The following is a 20,451-nucleotide window of genomic DNA, read 5'->3' as shown; positions in this document are numbered from 1 at the left end:
AGTGGTAGGAAAAGGAGAAAGCTTGAGTAGAGTCCTTTATAATCATTGCAGATGTGCATTGCAGATGTGCCCACAGACACAGAGGTGTCTTTGCGTCAGGCAGCCACTGCCCTGTCAGAGGGTAATGGACAAGGTTTCCAGAAGTGTAACTGCAGGCAAACCAATTGTTGCACCACTAAAAGATGCAACTGCAAAGCAAAGGGGCTGCTGTGCAATAGCAAATGCCATGACGCAACCTCCTGCTCCAATAAGAAGGTTATGACATAGCATCATTGAACATGTAGGCTTACCTGTATTTATAAATATTTATTTTGGACTGTTTGCACTTTACAGCATGGATTATTTTGCTTTATTTATTTAGTTGATGAGTTGTTTAATTTAAAGGATGAATTATTACATTTATGCAATTGTTTACAGCATGGATGACTTTTATTTATTTAGTTGATGAATTATTTGATTTAATGGATGAATTTGGTGGTATTTCCATAAATGAGCTGCATGGATCCAGGTGTTGCTGTACTCTGTCATGGCAAATTAATTTAATGCTTTCCTATGGATTTCGACCTGAATTTCATTTAATGCAGCTGTTTACAGCATGTGAATTTGATTTCATGGATGCATTTATAACATTTATGCAGTTGTTTACAGAATACATATTTTTATTGAATGAATTTGATTTAATGGATTCATTCTTTGAATGCTCATTAATGAGCTGTTGCAGAAATAAACATTTCCAATTCCATGAAACTGTTATTGTCTCCGCCAGGCCGAAAGGCATGGCGAGAGAGTATGTTTTACCCCCTGTCCGTCCGTACGTCCGTCCGTCCGTACGTCCGTCCTGTCCGTCCGTTAGCAGCTAATCTCTGGCACCGTTGGCCCGGCCGCTGCGAAACTGTGCACGCACACTCCCTGGATGCCAACTCAGAACCTCTGGCCCAAATTTTTCAGATTGGCCTGTTATAGCGCCACCAGGAGGCCGATATGTGCAAAACACATTTATTGATACTACTCCTACAGATTTTGTCCAAACATCACACAAATCGGTACACAGTATCTCTATAGTCATGTGATCAACACGGATTTATCCGATTTCCCATATTCCATCCTGATTGCCTAAGATTGGCTTCCAAAGTTTGCAGGATTGTTCCGTTTTGAACAAAATGCCTCAAATCATGAACGCAGCTTGTGATTTCCGTGAAATTTCACACGCACATTTCTATTAGGCCGACGAAGAAATGCCATCCTTTTCACATTGGCCTGTTATAGCGCCACCAGCAGGTCTAATTTTGCAAACATATTTTTGGAACAAAATGCCTCAAATCATGAATGCAGTGTCCGATTGCAGTGAAAAGCCCTTGAACAAATGGCACCCTTTTCACATTGGCCTATTATAGCACCACCAGGAGGCCACAATAACGTACCTGACCTGGCGGAGACCTGTGCTCCGAGGAGCACTTTTTCTAGTCTTATTATATGTTGTGATTGATTAATTAATTCATGTGTAATTCATTTATAACATTAAAACGAAATGAAGACCGGGGAATTTAATTTAATTCATGTGTGGGGAAAACATTTGACGGCGTCCCCGGCTCGCCAGCTCTAGAGCACTATAATGGAGAGAGTAATGACACTAGCGTCGACTCCCTAAGCATATTTGCCCCCGCCCGTGACGTCACAAGCGATACCTACTTTGTATAATCCCTCCCGTTTTTCAGTTCCAACATTTCAAATTATTTTTATTATTATTTTTTTCCACACAGAACCAGGAGATAACATGCATACAAACTGGCTGGCTCAGTAGCGCCACGTGCCAAATAAAGACAATGTGGTATTGCAGGTGAAAGTGCTTTATAAGCCAGAGAGAGGTTAGTTGGAATGAGTATATCTGAGGCTTGATTTAGGCTCAAACCTTTTGAAAAACGTTTGAGGGACATAAACAATATGATATTAAATATGTTTTTTTTTTTAATTCATGGTGTATATCCTTTAATGTGAAACCATAATACAGGTCATGTTGTTTTTGTCACCTACAAGTTAAATCATTATGGATATATAATCATTATGTGCTCTCTGAGTATACTAAGCACACTGAGTTTTTATTTAGCTGTTCCTGAATCACTTTGGATAAAATGCATTATGTAAATGTAGGGATTGTGTTGGATAGAATCTTACCAAGATTGTGTTGCTGTCCCTCGGTCTTCTCCATCTCTTTGGTGGTGTTCTGCAGTTCTCCCTCTTTCTCTCTAATTTTCTGACTCATGTCATCCAGCTGGCTCTTTTTTTAATAGAACTAATGGAACATACAGTTTATGCTTCAGTTAGGATGAAACTTATACATTTTAACATCCTCAATGAATCTCCTGTGTTTTCACTTCACTGTAAAATGGTTGTCTATAAGCTCGTATAAATGCTGTCTCTCTGTCTAAGAGTTTTAATTAGGGGACCAAGCACAGAGTGCATAGGTACCCTATTGTATTTGTTCGTTTTATTCATCTGCTTCCGAGGCTTTTTGCAGCTGTGGCATAACCGCACATTCACTTTTTGGGCGGTGAAACCGCCCCTATAAGTGAGATTTGGAAAAATGTACATTTTCCTGCGCTGTGATCTGGGCCCAGGAAATTTGTACAATTATCCTGCGCTGTGATTGGCCAATCACAGTCTATTCAGGACTGTGATTGGCCAGTGTCACATGACACATGTGCATAGCCCTATATAAGAAACCATAACTTGAAAAAAACCAAAATTTGGTTTTTTTCAAGTTATGGTTTCGTCCATCATAAAGAGTGTTTCAATAAATGTATTTATCTTTTGTACATGATTGGTTGACTCCATTCAGTATTGTGATTAGCTAGCAAGACACCGCCCACTTCACACAGGGTGTGATTTTTTAAGGTTTCGAGGCCTATCAGGCTCGAAGCCTTATTACGTCTCTACACTTTCGCTATTCTTCTTCCGCCACTTTTTGCAGTTCTGGCCGAACCGTGCACACTAGTGATGTGCGGGTCGGGTTTTTTCATGACCCGCCCCGCCCCGCCCCGCCACGGAACCCAACCCACCTCAACCCGCCCGCGAACCCATATATAAATCTATGGCTCAACCCGCCCCGCAACCCGCGGTAAAAAAAAACCTCACAACTATTGGCCAAAGGGTGCCGCTATTTCACTCAATTGACTTTGAACAGATACAACTCATGCCCTGTTTGACCTACAGCCATGAAACTTTGATACACACATGCGTCTCCTCATGCCTAACAACTTTCATACTCTGACTTTTGACCTCTGACCTTTGGATTTCCCACCATTTTGAATTATATGAAAAACAGTAAAAATCTATCTCCCCCTGGGATCTTTGAGCAATCTGCACGAAACATTTTACACATGAACTTTGGACCTATGCCGACAGACGTGAGCAGGCGGATTTTCTATAAGTGAAAACGTTAAGCTTTTATAAGCCAATGAACTTTGCAGTTTTATCAAAATTATTTGTCTGCCCCTAACACATACATGCAGACTCACATTTGTTTGAAACTTTGCAGTAATGTAGAGGGTCATTCCAAGTATCACTGAAACCAATCTTACTCCAATTGGTCAAAGGGGGGCTTTATAGCAATCTTTTGAAAATGCACACTTTAAACAGGCAAAAGTCATGCCTCGTTTGGCCGACAGCCGTGAAACTTGCTTACACATGTGCCTTGACTCATGAGGAACACATCTATCACTTTGACCAGTAAGCTCCGCCCTTCGATTTTCCGCCATATTGAGCAGTTTGAAAAACATTTAAACCGAGGATTTCTGAGCAATTTGCGTGAAACTGTGTCAAATGTGTGGACTCCTTTTTCACCCATTTAGGTCTGTTGGTCCAATGGCTTGATTGCTTAATCATCTGCCTTGAAACCACAGGGTCGCAGGTTCGAGTCCCACCTCTTGCAGACTTCATCTCAATTGCATTGCACACAACATGACTGTACAAATGAATAAATGTGCAATTGTTAAATGAAACGCTTATTTGAGAGTAGTTATTTTCAATGTATGATGTACTTCATTCCCCCTTTTGTTTTGTTTTGTTGGATTCTCCTTTTTCACTGACCAAATCAGTGGATTGAATGGCTCGATCAGTAAAGTGTTAGCCTCATGTTCCGAAGGTCCCCGGTTCAAACCCCACTCATTACAGTTTACATTTAAATTGCATTGTACAAAACATGACCCTGTTAATCCTGATCTAGCTTGTAGATCGACTATTTTCACTAGATTCCATTCCGAGGAGACAAAAAAAATCTTTATTGGTAAATGTTTTGTGAACCAGTGATCTAGAGTAGTTAGCGAAACAGAGGCTTGGTTCATAATGGACGGAAAAACATATAGATATCAACAGACACCATCAGGGAGGCCATATCTCTAGCTCAATGAGAAGAGAGGCAGCCTGTGAATCCATAGGTCGCTGGTTCGATCCCTGAGTCCTTCCTCATGCAGGCTTCATCTCAATTGCATTGCACACAACATGACTGTATCAATGAATAAATGTGCAATTGTTAAATATAACATGAAAGGCTTATTTGAGGGTAGTTATTTTCAATGTATGACGTACTTCATTCCCCCTTTTGTTTTGTTGGATTCTCCTTTCTCACTGACTAAGGCCGTGGATTGAATAGCTCAATCAGTAAAATGTTAGCCTCTTGTTCCGAAAATCCCCGGTTCAAACCTCATTCATTACAGATTACATTTATATTGCATTGTACAAAACATGTGCAATTTTTAAAAAATAACATGAAATGCTTTTTTGAGAGTAGTTGTTTTTTATGTATGACATACTTTCTTGTGAAAATAGCCGATCTACAATCTCACAACTTTTCAGATAGCAACGCGTTGTGAGCTTGTAGATCGACTATCTCTCTCTCTCTCTCTCTCTCTCTCTCTCTCTCTCTCTCTCTCTCTCTCTCTCTCTCTCTCTCTATCTCTCTCTAACTGCCTCTCTTATTATCACCATTGAATGGCATCGAAAGGGACCGAACTGCTTTGATGAAAATGGGTGACGTTGGTCTCCAATTGAACACTGGTTGTGTTGGACTCCACAATCCTCTGGAGGGCGCTACACGGCACAAGTAGCACAAACAGAGGTCCCAAAGTCCTTGTAGATCCCAGTTACTGAGGCTTGATCCTCACTTCCACACTCACTGTGGTGCTGGGTAGTAAACAGGACTTAAAAATGGTGAATTTAGACCTGAGAGATAGAACACTCTGTGATTAACTCGACTCCCAATTTTCTCTCTGTGCGTGACAGTTTTATTCTCAGGGAATCTCAAGTCCCGCCCCCTGGCACATTTTGCATAACCAGGAGGGCCGGATTAAAGAGGCGGGGTCATCTTTTTAACTCTCTTCTCTGCATTAAATGTAAGTATTTTTTTCTCACAAGTAATTTCAGCTATCTTATTTGTTAGTTTCAATATGTATTGTGTGTTGAGTACTGACATTTAATAATTTTGTATTTGCAACTGTAGCCTATTCATTTTTTGTATTTTTTTTATGTGGACCCCAGGAAGAATAGCTGGTTGCTATGGCACCAGCTAATGGGGATCAACCTATTCAATCCGGGACGCATCTCTGTCATTTTAGATTTCTTTGGCTTTTGAAAAATAGCAGATCTACAAGCTCATAGGGTGGCTCGAGTGCCTTGCTATGAGCTTGTAGATATGCTATTTTTGCAAAAAAGAAGAGAAAAAAAAGTGCAAATCTTTGAATATATATACTTTTAAAGCAAACATTTGTAACTCAAATCTTTGCTTCTGGAGGTCCCTGGAACAACATATTTTACAAATCTTCGCTTTAAAAATATATATTTAAAGATTTGCACACATTCTTACGAATATTAAAACAATTGCAGATCTACAAGCTCACATCGCGACACTCGGTGCCGCGCTATGATGATTTGATGATTTGTATAGCCAAACAGAAACAAATCCAAAAATGACACAGATTCACACAAATATCAAAATAGGTTGAGCTTGGTGAAGTGGTCCTTTAAGTATAGGACTTCCTCCACCACTGGTAGCACGTAAGCTCCCTCTTTAGAGGGGCTCCACTCTGGAACAAAGGGGCATTGTCTTCTGAACTCCATTGATTGATTATGCTTGATTGACGATTGATGATGTCAGCAGAGGACAGCCAGCCTTTGATTTGCATGATCAAATTGATACAGGTCCTGGGGTAACTACTTGTAAATTGTTTGGTTTACATCACTGGTTCTCAAAGTCCTACATGAAGCTAAATTAGTTAATATAGGATCAAAATCAGTTGAAGCACTTCAACCCTCTTTTATACATTGTCTGTGTTAAAAAAAGAGAAGTCTTGAGAAAAGGTGAAACATTTAGAATGTTTTTGAAAATGTATTAGAAAGAAATAAACACAAATACAACAAATCTCATTTCCATTTGATTTCAGGAGTGAGTCTGGCCTGATCGCCCATTCTGCAATATTGGCTGTGTACACCAAATGGACGAGCCTATCAGCGTCGTCGCTCATCGTTCTGTGATTGACAGCGACAGTTGGCCAAGGTGGCAAGTTCGAGTGAGCCCGAATGAAGCCGAGTGCAGCCTGAGTGCAGCCGACAAAAGACGAACGGCAGCCATTGTTGTTTGTGCGAGTGCCGGCTTCACTTCTTACTTTCGTTTATAAAACACTCTCAAACTTCTTTTTTGAGGCACGTAATTTACTTATAAGATATCGTTTGGATAGAATTTAGTTGTTTGACTTCATATATGTGGTCAATTAATCATGACAGAGCCTATTTAAAAATAAAAATTCAGAGAACCGGCAGGGGCGGGTAGTGACACGCATGTATCCGAATAAGGCAACCTATTTTGGGCATGGCCATCTCAAAAGTCCCGTTGCGTCACAATAGTCGCGGAGGTGGTAAAAATGCACTGCAATTGGCTGAAGGGGAAAAACGATCATTGGCTGAAGGGGTTGTCAGTCAACGGTATTACTCGCGCCCAACTCCAGCCCACAGCCAATATTGCAGAATGGGAGATCAGGCCAGACTCACTCCTGAAATCAAATGGAAATGAGATTTCCAGAGGGAGGGTTTACCAGGCTAGTGGAAATGTACGTGTGAAATCTCACGGAAATCGCAAGCTGCGTTCATGATTTGAGGCATTTTGTTGAAAACGGAGCAATCATGCAAACTTTGGAAGCCAACCTTAGCCAATCAGGATGGAATATGGGAAATTGGACAGATCCGTGTTGATCACATGACTATAGAGATACTGTGTACTGATTTGCGTGATGTTTGGATAAAATCTGTAGGAGTACTTTCACAAAATGTGTTATATCGGCCTCCTGGTGGCGCTATAACGGGCCCATTTGAAAAATGTGGGGCAGAGGTTCTGCTCTGGCATCCAGGGAGTGTGTGTGCACAGTTTCGCTGCAATCAAGCCAACGGTGCCAGAGATTAGCTGTACATAAAATGACAGAATGACGGACGGACGGACGGACGGACGGACAGGGGGTAAAACATACTCTCTCGCCATGCCTTTCGGCCTGGCGGAGACAATAATAATCTTGTATTTTGGGGGTCCCTGGCACAAAATATGTTCAGACGTAGTCTACGGCCAAATGCATACATTTAGGGGTCCATGACACATAGGGGTGCAATGTTTGCTTGATTTTTGAGAAAGAAAAAGAGATGCATCATAAGTAATTAATAATGAAGAATTAACATAACACAGTGTCAAATTAGCTAGATTTGAGGAAAAGAAAAAAATATACCCCAAAAAAACTAAACATTTTGCGCACGCAATAAATGACCAGCCGCCACTGGCAAGATTCAAACCCCATTTCATTGCAACTAGGTCCCAGCTACTGTCTGTCACTCCCACGATGTCTCCCTTTCATCTTTCCTATTGTCTGTCTCTCCTACAGTGTCTCTTTCACATCTTCCTGCTGTCTGTCAACTTCTTACCGTCTATCTCTCTCCTACACTGTCTCCCACACAGCTGTCCTACTGTATCTCTTTCTTCTTCACTGTCTCCCTCTCATCTGTCCTACTATCTGTCTCTCCTACACTCTCCGCCTCTCAGCTTTCCTGCTGTCTGTCTCTCCTACACTGTCTCCTTCATAGTTTCCACCTGTCTGTCTCAACAAGTTGTCCTTCATAAAAAAAGCAGTTTCAGTCTAACAGCCTCTCTCTCTCTCTTTGACGACAGGAGACATCCTGGGCCGTGCCATGAAGAACCTGGATGGACTGCTTAGGATGCCGTATGGATGTGGGGAACAGAATTTGGCGCTCTTAGCTCCCAACATCTACATCCTGGAATACCTGAAGAACACAAACCAGCTGACACCGGCCATCAAAGAGAAGGCCATTCCCTTCCTGGTCAGCGGTGAGTCCAACTCTCCTTTATCTGGATTGTTTTCATTCGTTTATGGAAAAATATGTCAACTATCAACTTACTTCCAGAGTGTGATGTCAGCAATCTACGTACAAAAATATAGGGATTAGTGTATATTTATCATTTATCATCATCACCCTTTAACAGTGTTTTCCTATGTATTTAACATGACTTTATAATTACCATGAATTAAAGGTAGGGTAAGTGATTATTTTATGTTTTATTCTTTTCTTTTTGTGTTAAAAGGTTAAAGTACAATATTCTGATAGTAATCATTGCTACAGAGCGTTTGTTCGGTCACAGGTGTCTCTCCAGCTCTTTAGTAGCAGAATTATGTACATTTTCAGGTAGGTGACAACATTGAAGCCAATCAGGAGAGAGTACTGAAAATGCATTTTCTGTTTAATAAAGAGCTGGAGAGAGATACCTTTTACTGAACAAACATTCTAATAGCAATGAGTACTATCAGAATATAGAGCTATTTAACACTTATTTTAACAAAAGTAAATCACTTACCCTATCTTTAAACAAAACCCATGATTTTACAATAACCATAAAGTAAACTAAACTCAGGACTTTATAATAACCATGAAGTAAACTAAATGCAGGCTGCCAGAGGCAACTAAACTACAAGGACTATTTTGGTGGCTACAGCACGTTTGGAACTGGACAAGGGAACACTTGGTGAGAATCCTGTATATGAAAATCGCCTAATGGATGGGTGTTCCTTGGGGGGCACCCCGTCAAATGCACATTTATGCTCATACTACTTGAACATTACATAATGTAGTAACACCGTTTTTGCCCATCATCAGGTTGACTGCATTTGTCCTGAGATCTTTTGTCCAAGCGAAGTCTTTCGTCTTCATCGACCAGTCGAACATAGAACAACCAAAGACATGGCTGGAGTATAACCAGTGGCTGTTTTAAACAATCTGGAAAACTGTTCAACAACATAATATGGTATGAGAGAGGAGAGATTGGGTCTATGGTTCACCTACACACAGCGTAAAGAAGTGCATCACCTTACTAATATAACATGTTTCTCAAATATATTTAAGAGAAGAGGTATTGGGGAATATATCTAACTGTGTTTTTAATGCAGGGTGGAGTGTCAGATGAAGTGACTCTCAGTGCTTACATCACTGCTTCATAAGGTGTCAATTCTAGACCAGATAGACTTTATTATCAATATAATATCTGGCCTGATTATAGAGAGCAAGACTGCAGCAATGAAAACATTTCACACAATGTGTGTACATTCCCATTAGCAGTTGTAGGCTACCAGTAAGTCCCAGAATGCTTTGTGATGGCATCTCACGTACAACAAAAAAGCCGCCTTTAGGGAATCATTTAAATGAAATGAAAAGAATGTATAATTTGGAAAATATATTTTTAATATGAGATAGCATACATGGCGGTTTGCTGTGATTGCTGTACTTTGGTGAGGACTGCGATTGGCATAGCAGTGTCAGCTTTATAGAGTGATAGACAGATATATACACAAACCTTGTTCTAGATGGCTGGCACCTTCGTTGCAGCTGATGCTGCTACGCCAATCACAGCTCACCTCACGCTGCTACATGCATGCATGAACCACAAGGCTAAGCTCCATAGCAGCACTTGATCAACTTTAGCACAAAAAGCTCACGTTTGCACATCACTGGTGCTGTGCTTCATTCACAAACTGCACATCTATTATCTTGCTAGCCATAGATTCAGATTGGACAGGGAAGCTTCTTCCTAGGCCGTGCACGGCAATCGGACACTGCATTCATGATTTGAGGCATTTTGTTCTAAAAATGTGTTTTGCTAAATTTGACCTGCTGGTGGCGCTACAACAGGCCAATGTGAAAAGGGTGGCATTTGTTCCTCAACATAGTGTGAATCTGTGTGGAAAGTTTCACCGCAATCAGACGCTGCGTTCATGATTTGAGGCATTTTGTTCAAAACAAGCCACTACTGCAAACTTTAGATGTTATTCTTAGCCAATAAGGATGGAATATGAAAAATAGATCCATCTTGATCACACGACTATAGAGATCATGTTTACCGATTTGCGTGAAATTTGGATAAAATAGGAAGGACTAATATTAAAAAATGTGTTTTACATAAGTCGGCCTCTTGGTGGCGCTATAAAAGGCAGATGTGAAAAATGCAGGGCAAAGGTTTTTCCTTGACCTCTAGGGAGTGTGCATACAAAGTTTTATACAGATCGGTGCAGTTATAGGCAAAAACATGAATCGGCCTGTTATAGCGCCACCATGAGGCTGATTTGAAAAATTTGAAGTGGCATTTCTTCCTCGGCATAGTGGAAAGTGCAGAATTTCAGGGAAATTGCATGCTGTGATCATGATTTGAGGCATTTTGTTCAAAACGGAGCACTCCTGCAAACTTTGGAAGCCATTTTTGGCCAATCAGGATGGAATATGAAAAATCTGAAATACCGGTTTCGTTTAATGACTATAGAGATACTGTGTACCGATTTGCGTGATGTTTGGACAAAATCTGTAGGAGTACTGTCAAAAAAGATGTTTTGGAAAAAGCGGCCTCCTGGTGGCGCTATAACAGGCCCATGTGAAACATTTGGGGCAAAGGTTCTGAATTGGCATCCAGGGAGTGTGTGTGCACAGTCTCACTGCGATCAAGCCAACGGTGTCGGAGATTAGCTGTTCACAGACGGACACTCACACGGACACACGGACACACACACGGACGGACGGACGGACGGACAGGGTGCAAAACATACTCTCTCGCCATGCCTTTTGGCCTGACACGGACGGACGGACGGACGGACAGGGTGCAAAACATACTCTCTCGCCATGCCTTTTGGCCTGGCGGAGACAATTAAGCTGATAAATGGGTACTCTCTCCTGATTGGCTGACATTTTGTCACCTACCTGAAAATGTATTTTCTGTTTATTAAAGAGCTGGAGAGACAGGGAGACTCCTGTGACTGAACAAACATTCTATAACAACGATTGCTATCAGATTATAGTGCTTTAAGCTTTTAACAAATCACTTGCCCTACCTTTAAGTGTTTAATGAAATTATACAGAAAGAAAGCAGTGTCCTTATGAATTGCATTCATATTGCAGTAAGGTAAAAAATATTAGATAACATAGAGCAATGTGTTTTATTTTCCTATGTTGGGACACTTACCATGAGCACTGACCAAAGAAAACAGGAAAAAGAAAGAAGGGGGTCTGTGTTTATATGTTTTACATTCATAATTGAGGGAAAGCAGCAAACAAAAGTTTTGTTGTCTTGGTAACAGCTTTAATTTATAATAATTATAAAGAAAAAACTGCTGCTGCTTTTTTATGCCTGGCATTGCTGGGGTTATTGCTCAGTGTTTTCAGATTTCTGTACCCAGCATTGGTCAGGTTATTTCGTCCAATTAAAGAATTGCACTGAAATGTTTTATTTATTATCCTGTTGCTCCAAACACACCAACAGGTGTTTCACGCAGGTGACAACAAGGAGACAGAATACAGCTATGCTTGTGATACACAGTAATGGCCAATTGGCCTTGCATGATGTCACATAGCCAGCAGTTCAGCAGTATAACGCTTCTCATCGTCACCATGTGAAAGATCTATCCATTTACAAATACATTTCTCATTGTATTCCTGCTCTTTATGTGCAGTGAGGATTGGAGGTGATTATTGAGAGATTTGTACAAGTGTATCTAAACTAATCTAAAACTATCACTAGATGTCCGTCGATTGCCTATTCAGAAGTAATATTTGTGTACCATTGTTCCTTGTTGACCTTGCCTTGCCTCATTGAGTGTTATGGTTGTAAGTTTATAATAAGTGTGCATGTGTGAGATTATATTATAGGTGCAGATAACCTGTGTGTGTAATAAAGTTACGTTTCAATACGGTACCACTGTGTAAGGACTGTAATTATTCAAATGATGATGCCCACATTTGAACGGGGTATATTAATGGGTTTTCTTTCACAACATTTCAAATACCAGTACTCTATTTTACTCAAATTAAACTAAACTAAAAAGTAAATAAAACTGTACATTCAGATCATTTATATAAAAGGGGGTTGGGGACCCCCAGGGGTTCTTGACAGGGTTGAACAGGGCCCCCAGCCAAATGATTGATTGTTATGAACCAAAGGGTCTATAACTCAAAATGCATAAATGGAACCAGATGGACCCGTAAATGGGTTCCATTTATGCACTCGCTCTCTCAAAACGATCCTCTCTCAAATGGACCTGTAAGGGTCTATTTGGTTCCATTTATGCTAGAGTATATTAGCTTAATAATATATTACAGTTAAATTAAAACCAAGGATTTTACAGTGTAAATTTGTGTCCCAGAGATAAATATGCTTCAAATGGGGGTCTGTGGCCGAATGCATATCAAACTGGGGGTCCACATTAAAAACATTGAGAATCATTGCTTTATTCTATCCACATGCATGTGCACTACACATACACGCGCGTACATATCTGCAGTGCCTCTAATGACAGCAGTTTATTGAAGTATTTCAGGTCCACAAGGTACCTGGACTGTCACCAGGTTGGAGCCCTCTGCACAAACCCACTAACTGTTCTACAGTACAGAGCACACAAAATAATGACTGTAATAGCACAATAAGAAGAATAATGCAACGACAATATTGAAGTATGTCTCTAAAGTTGTTTACTGTACAGGATTTGAATAATTATGTCTCTTGATATATAGCTAATTTTATTTGAAATATACAGAGATGCTAATTCTGAGCCGCATGACTGACTCCCATTATTAATCAAATCTAACCACATAAATTCTAGCGTCCCTATTCTGGGCATGTCATAATAGGCAAACATGCTGCTAAAATAGCAGATCTACAAGCTTACAACGGTCACAACTATGTTCAGCAAAGAGATTTGGTATATAGGGAAAAAAGGAGGGCACCAAGTCAAGTACATATCCCTGGAAGACCCTGGTCAACAAAGTATAATATGGTTAAAGTGGTTAAGCATGTCATAACCGTGTGTCTCTCTTATACCAGGACCCTTACAATTCTAAGGGGCCGAGTCAGCTGAGGCATTTTTTCCCCGGCTGAAAATGCCAAAGCGCTCGTCGAAAAAAGCCTGTGTTGAAAATATTTCAGCTCAAGCTTCAGCAGCTTCAAGCAGAGAAAAACGCTCCCATTGTAAACGCTCCAGAACAAATACTCTATGCCCCTTTCTTGGCGGACTCACAGCATCTAACCTTTCACCCCTGTTTGATCCAAGTGGATACTGTATATCAATAGTTATGGATTGCTTTATCCTTGTGAAAAATATTTGCTTAACAGAGTTTTAAAGCAATGGATATTTGAGGACGTTATCAGGCCACACTGAGGTTTACTTTACTTACTAAACTGTTCTTTTGCCCTGTGGGTGGGTCGTATTTGAAGCTGTTTGTGTTGTCAGTTCAAACATACTCAGAGTAAAGGGCAATGTTGCAGAATATTGTCCTAAATTCAACCAACCAGTGTTAATGTATTATATTATAATACTGTGACTCTAATTCTTTATGAGCATGTTGTAAATAGTGTACATAAAAACAGTAAAAGCACTCATTCCTAAGTGTGGTCTCCCTCATTTGCACCTCAAATGCTCCATATCTCTGCTGTCCGGCCGGAACCAGCTAAATCCAAAATGGTAATTGTTCAGGAAATGAAAAACAAAATATCAATTTTTCAGAAAATGAAGAAAACCTTATATTTTTAAAACAAAGCAATACTGCCTCATCAAACTTGGTATTGTGACTTTATATATTATCAGATACTTGCATGTGTCATTATATTATAACCACTTTACCCAAATCCAAGTGGAGTTAGGAGTTTTGTCCAAACACAAATCCAGCGCAAGTGGAGTTAGGAGGTTTTGTCCATCATTGATAAGAACAGCTGGCAATGGATCTCAAAGCTCACAACACATCACAACGCATTGTGAGCTTGGAGATCAGCTATTTATGGTGAGCGCCATCCTCATGTACTAAGTATAGATCAAGCTGAATTCTGTACTTAAACAACTTTTATTTTAACATGCATTGTAAACAACCATGGATCTAACTGTTACCACTGTTGTTCTTCTACAGTTGAGTGCAACAAACAATTCTGCCTCAATACTCAATCATGTATACAAAAGCAATCATGGCACACCAACAATAAATAAATGGCATATAAATACAAAATACATTCATGAAAAATATAATCTGTAGCCTATCAGATCTGTAGCCTACTGCACTAACAATAACAACCACAGTTGAATTTACCTATCATATACCTATCAACATTTTATTATCACACTGTTGTGTGTTGTGTGTTGCGTGTGTGTGGTAGGTGTTTCTTAGTGCTTTAGATTGTCATAAAAGCTGTGAAAGTCTTTTGGCATGATCTCCTTGAGCTCTTGGAGATGTTTGATACAAACTCCTGCACACACTCATTCTCTGTCCATTAACATTTAAAAAGAAAACACGAGCAGATGACCTTTGTGAAGACACCCTTCTCCTCTTTACTGGGGTGACATCTATCAAACCTTGCACATACATTCTCTTCTCTTCCCAGTTTATGTTCTCCCAAAAGCATTGAAAAATCTTCTCCCTGTCTGCCTCATACAGAGCAGAGCTTCTCTGAGAGCCTGAGAGGAGGGGGGAGTTGTTTGTTTTTGACGGACAGTTTGAGGGTCCAATGGAGTTAGGAGTTTTCGTCAGAGGCGCTTTTTAATACTTTTCATATGTTATTATTTAAAAAAAAATTACACAGATGTAGAGGGGGTTCAATAGCGTTGATTTATGAAAAAAAAAAAAATTAAAATGGAGTTAGCTGGTCCCGGCTGGACACCGACGATATCCTATTACTTTAATTTATACAAACTCCACCCTGTAAGGGTTTTCTAACAGTGAGTTTTTGACAAAATCTCTGGGAGTAGTAGAAAAAGTGTGTTTTGAAAATACAAAATGGCAGAAAATGTGCCTAAATGAGGAACTGGGCATAATGCAAGGAATCCTAGATTGTTTTTCTTTTTTTTACGATCTACGGTTCAAGAGTTGTAAGCCAAAACGTGAAGCGGCCTGTTGCAACCGATTTGAAAAACATTGGTGTGCGCTTTTTTCTTGACCTACTTGGGGTGTGCGTACAAGGTCTCATCAGTCCAGTGGTGCCCAAGATTAGCTACTCACAGACCAACGGACATGGGACAAAACATAATCCCACCCAGGCCATTCCGGCCTGGCGGAGATAAATGGGATGTGCAATAGACTAAAGTAAACAGTGTCTTATTCATTGTGTAAATCTTTAACGGATTGCTGTAAGAATATCATCAGTATAGCGGGAACTCATATAAGGATAAGGATAACTATTATGTCATAAGGATGACATAACTACTGTACAAACATAAAGCCCTAATTTACCCTAAAAGCACAGACTGAATCTATAACAACACAGCTACTTTCTGCTGTGGGGAAGCGTAGGGGTTTTGCACCTTGTCCCTCCCTTCCCACTGTGTGCGTGTGTGCGTGGGAGGGCACACATACGTAGCAGTATCTATTTAATAGAGATGATCACTGAGTCTATCCCCCCTCAGTCATGGCTCTCTCTAGGGTTAAGACGTGGACATGGATTCTATCTGCCTGTTTAACCTGGATTTGTATCAGTCAAGCAGCAGCAAGACCGTAAGTCTAGCTCCACAGCTCACATCAGCTTTAAAACAATAACAGCATGTAAAATCTAGGTGTGCGGTATCACTGGATTTGAATTCTTGCTGGGTTGGATATTGTCTTGTTAGGAACAGTATTATGTATTAGAACTTATTTAACATTACAATTTAGGCATTTACTGTAGCAGATCATCAGTGAATCCATAAACATGTATATTTCTGCAATTATAGGCAATACATGGTGGTCATTCCTGCAGTAATCGAGGCGGGCTCTGAGGCCAGGTTCTGTGTGGATTTTAAAAAACCCAATGAGACTTCAACCATGACCATTTTGCTGGTCTCTAAAGAAATGAACAGAACAATCTTCCAGAAGACCTCTGACACACCATTCCTCCAATGTGGATTATTCCAGGTCACTTTGTTCAAAATAATCCCAATTCAACATCAGAAATACATTTTTAATGCATCACTTCTGTAATTGGTTATATTTCAATAGGTCAATATTGGTGGATTTTGCGACATGAGCTGTGGATGACTTCTCAAAGAGATTTGAGGTGTCAATCTTTATGTCAATGGTAACTTCTGTATCCATCACAGGCTCCAGCAGTAGAGAATCAAATGATTCTTGAGGTGGTGCTGCAAGGTCAAACATTCCTATATAGAGAAGCCAGGAAAATCATGTTCAAATCCTACAAACCCATGACATTCATCCAAACAGATAAACCAATCTACCTCCCAGGACAAACAGGTAACACTGTCTTTGATAGTGTGATGACATCTTTAATGTAACATGGATGAAAGGAGGCTTAACATTTCATTCAACAGCAATCTTAGATTTCACAGAAATTAAATAATGGAAGGGTTACATGACGAGTCGTGACTCGTGAGTCGACAACAGTCAGTTCCATTTATCCTTGCTGTTCATTTTTAACGATTTCTGTGTCGTAGATGATCTTTAACTAATCTAATGGCATTTATTGCAGTGAAATTCAGAGTTGTTACCATGGACACCAAGTTCACACCTATCGATGAGTTGGTGAGTGGTAGCTACTTAAATCATATCCACAATATGGGCATCACTGTACACTAGAAAGGGAACTTAGGTAACACACATGGACTGGTGGGTGCTGGGCTAAAGAGGCTAAAGGGTAGAGCCCGCACACCATATTAGGTTAAAAAACATCTTTAATTGGCTGACAACGTTTCGATCATGTTGTGGATCTTCATCAGGTCCACGACCTGATGGTTTATATTAAGGCGATATCTGTTACTATGAAACTTAATTACAATATATTATCAAACAGTCAGACTGTGAATATAGAATCCTTTATGTCCATGGAGGGCTTTGTTTGTATGATAGTGAGGCTGACTCAGATAATGGTTTATTTTCTAACAGATATTCTTTTTGCTTGCTTTTTCTTCTTGCAGTACAATATTGAAATTGAGGTAAGACTCACTGTATTGAATATACGTACAGTAACAATGAATCTAACCTGTTTTTGATGTTCATATCCACACAGTGAATGAATGGTGACTGTTATGTTAAATACACCTGGGAATAGTTTATTCTACAGTGTATTCTCTTCTTGTTTCCTTACTTCCTAGCGATGCAGATGCATATTACACAGCTATGCGTTTTTTTCATTTATTTTTGTTTTAATTCACAATTCACTTTAGACTTATTGCCAACAACTATAAAAGGCATGTGTTTAGTTGTGACCTAAACATGGATCATGTATTGTTCTGAATGGATTCTCAATTACTTACTGAAATTTTGTGATGTGATTCTAATGGATGTTATTACTTCTAAACTTGTCCATTCCCTATAAAAACACATCTCTTGACTTAATCTTGGGTTCTGAACTCTCCTCTCCTCTCCTCTCCTCTCCTCTCCTCTCCTCTCCTCTCCTCTCCTCTCCTCCTCTCCTCTCCTCTCCTCTCCTCTCCTCTCCTCTCCTCTCCTCTCCTCTCCTCTCCTCTCCTCTCCTCTCCTCTCCTCTCCTCTCCTCTCCTCTCCTCTCCTCCCCTCCTCTCCTCTCCTCTCCTCTCCTCTCCTCTCCTCTCCTCTCCTCTCCTCTCCTCTCCTCAACTCCTTAAAATTGATGTTTGAACAGGATGCTAATCGCAACCGGATTGGACAGTGGGTGAACCAAACATCTAATGGAAAGATTCTGCAGCTTTCTTACTCATTGAACCCCGAGGCACGTGAAGGAACCTGCAAAGTTATTGTTCATGTTGATGGCAGGGATATATATCATTACTTCAAGGTGGAGAAATATGGTAAGTGATCCTTATTTGGGAGAAATATTTATTCAGAGTGGCCAAACTTTAGCCTATGCCTACAATAACAATTATTATCTCTGCCAAGCGGACTGGCCAGGAGGCGGAGATTATGTTTTCGCCCCCTTGTCTGTCTGTACGCCGTTTTAATTTGTCTCCAAAACACATCTTTTGCATACCCCTACATAATTTGTCCAGAATTCACACAAATCTGCACACATTATCTCTTGAGTCATGTGACTCAAGAGATTTTTCACATTCCATTCTGATTGGCTATGATTCCCATACAAAGTTTGAGGGAGGGGCCATATTTTACAAAACACTGAATCAATCAAATCAAACATTGAGAAATGCTCTGATCAACCACACATTTTAATGACACATCTAAACAACCAAAAATTGCCAAAAGCAATTTCACTTGGGCCCATAGGGTGCCACAAATGCTACAAATGTCACTGTTTTTGTCTCCACCAGGCCGAAAGGCATGGCGAGAGAGTATGTTTTACCCCCTGTACGTCCGTCTGTCCGTCCGTGTGTCCGTGTGTCCGTCCGTGTGTGTGTCCTGTCCGTCTGTTAGCAGCTAATCTCCGGCACCGTTGGCCCGGTCGCTGCGAAACTGTGCACACACACTCCCTGGATGCCAATTCAAAACCTCTTTCACATTGGCCTGCTATAGCGCCAACAGGAGGCCGATTTGTGCAAAACCCATTTTTTGGATATCATTCCTACAGATTTTATCCAAACATCACGCAAATCGGTACACAGTATCTCTATAGTCATGTGATCAAGACGGATCTGTCCGATATTTCATATTCCATCCTGATTGGCTAAGGTTGGCTTCCAAAGTTTGCAGGATTGGTCCGTTTTGTCATGAACGCAGCGTGCGATTTCCGTGAAATTTTGCACGCACATTCCCACTAGGCCGAGGAAGAAATGCCACCCTTTTCACATTGCCCTGTTATAGCGCCATCAGCAGGTCTAATTTAGCAAAACACATTTTTCCAACAAATTGCCTCAAATCATGAATGCACACACATTCCCACTGCCGAAGAAGAAATGGCACCCTTTACACATTGGCCTATTATAGCGCCACCAGGAGGCCACAATAACCTACCTGACCTGGCGGAGACCTGTGCTCCGAGGAGCACTTTTTCTAGTTTTGTTAATGTATTCTCCACCATACAGACATGATGTTATCCGCTTATTTGTATTAGATGTTGACTTCTGCCTTGTACCTGTCACTTTAGAAATCGGATATGCACGCTTTTTCGCTTGTACTGTTTGTGGCAGAAATATGGACACATACTGTATCTGTTGTCAGATGAGAGTTTTGTTAATTTTCTCTTGTCATTGGTGTATTTAGCTACCTATTTTCCTTAGCGTCTGTATGTAGATTTCGTGTACGTATCGTTTTCTTTTAATTATTGTTCTGTATTATAGTAAAACGTGTAAAACACATTTTGCCAGTAATTGGCTTAAAACATTTGTAAGAGGGTACAACATCCAATAAATCCTGAACTCACATTCTGAGGGGCCTCTAGAAGTAGGCCTACCTCACTTCTGCCCATTGGCTGTGCCACAAATGCGCAATGTCATAGAAATGAGATTCCCCCCTGATTCCTCACAAAAAAAAGCATACATACTGAAGGATTATTTGTTTACCAACATTGAGACTGGACGCACAGGTGATTGTTTCATGCAATCAATTCCCAACGTATTGTTTCGGGGTGCGCTGGTTTCAGTTCATTCAACCTCCTCTTGTGTGTTGGCTAGTGAGGCGCGTCCTAGCGAGACCTGACAGAATGAATTGGTGCCGGCCTGCGAGCATACTGGTTATTATCAGTGTGATGTCGTCTGTTAAGGGGTCTATAGCGTCAGTTACACCCCCCAACCACCAGCCCACATACCCCCAACGCCACACCCCCCACTCCCATAACATGCACCCCCATACCCCCCATCTCCCCTGCCTTCATAACCCCCCCACTCCCATAACCCCCACCCCCCATGCCCCTCAAACGCCAACCCACTCCCCGTACCCCAAACCCTCATGGCACCCAACTCCCCTCCAACTCCATACACCGCACTTCCATAACCCCTACCCCCATAACCCCCAGCCCTGTTGATGTAAATGGGGGCA

At 40.7% G+C, this 20,451-nt stretch overlaps 1 protein-coding gene across 1 annotated transcript in view; it reads left to right on the top strand.

Moving 5' to 3' along the window:
• Window positions 1–8,217: 8,217 nt before the first annotated feature.
• LOC308085896 (alpha-2-macroglobulin-like) overlaps window positions 8,218–20,451 on the top strand; it is a gene marked incomplete at its 5' end in the record, with an annotated part of 33,767 nt that continues 21,533 nt past the window's right edge. The window contains 4 exons of the mRNA XM_080429211.1: window positions 8,218–8,374; window positions 17,018–17,070; window positions 17,463–17,480; window positions 18,149–18,314. Of these exons, the coding sequence (XP_080285337.1) occupies window positions 8,218–8,374; window positions 17,018–17,070; window positions 17,463–17,480; window positions 18,149–18,314 (394 nt within the window). The remainder of the gene's footprint in view (window positions 8,375–17,017; window positions 17,071–17,462; window positions 17,481–18,148; window positions 18,315–20,451) is intronic.

This window comes from Gymnoscopelus braueri (genome assembly GCF_963280865.1).
Source record: "Gymnoscopelus braueri genome assembly, chromosome: 5".
Lineage (NCBI taxonomy): Eukaryota > Metazoa > Chordata > Actinopteri > Myctophiformes > Myctophidae > Gymnoscopelus > Gymnoscopelus braueri.
The sequence above is the reverse complement of the archived record's forward strand: the minus strand, read 5'-3'. Positions and strand labels throughout refer to the sequence as shown.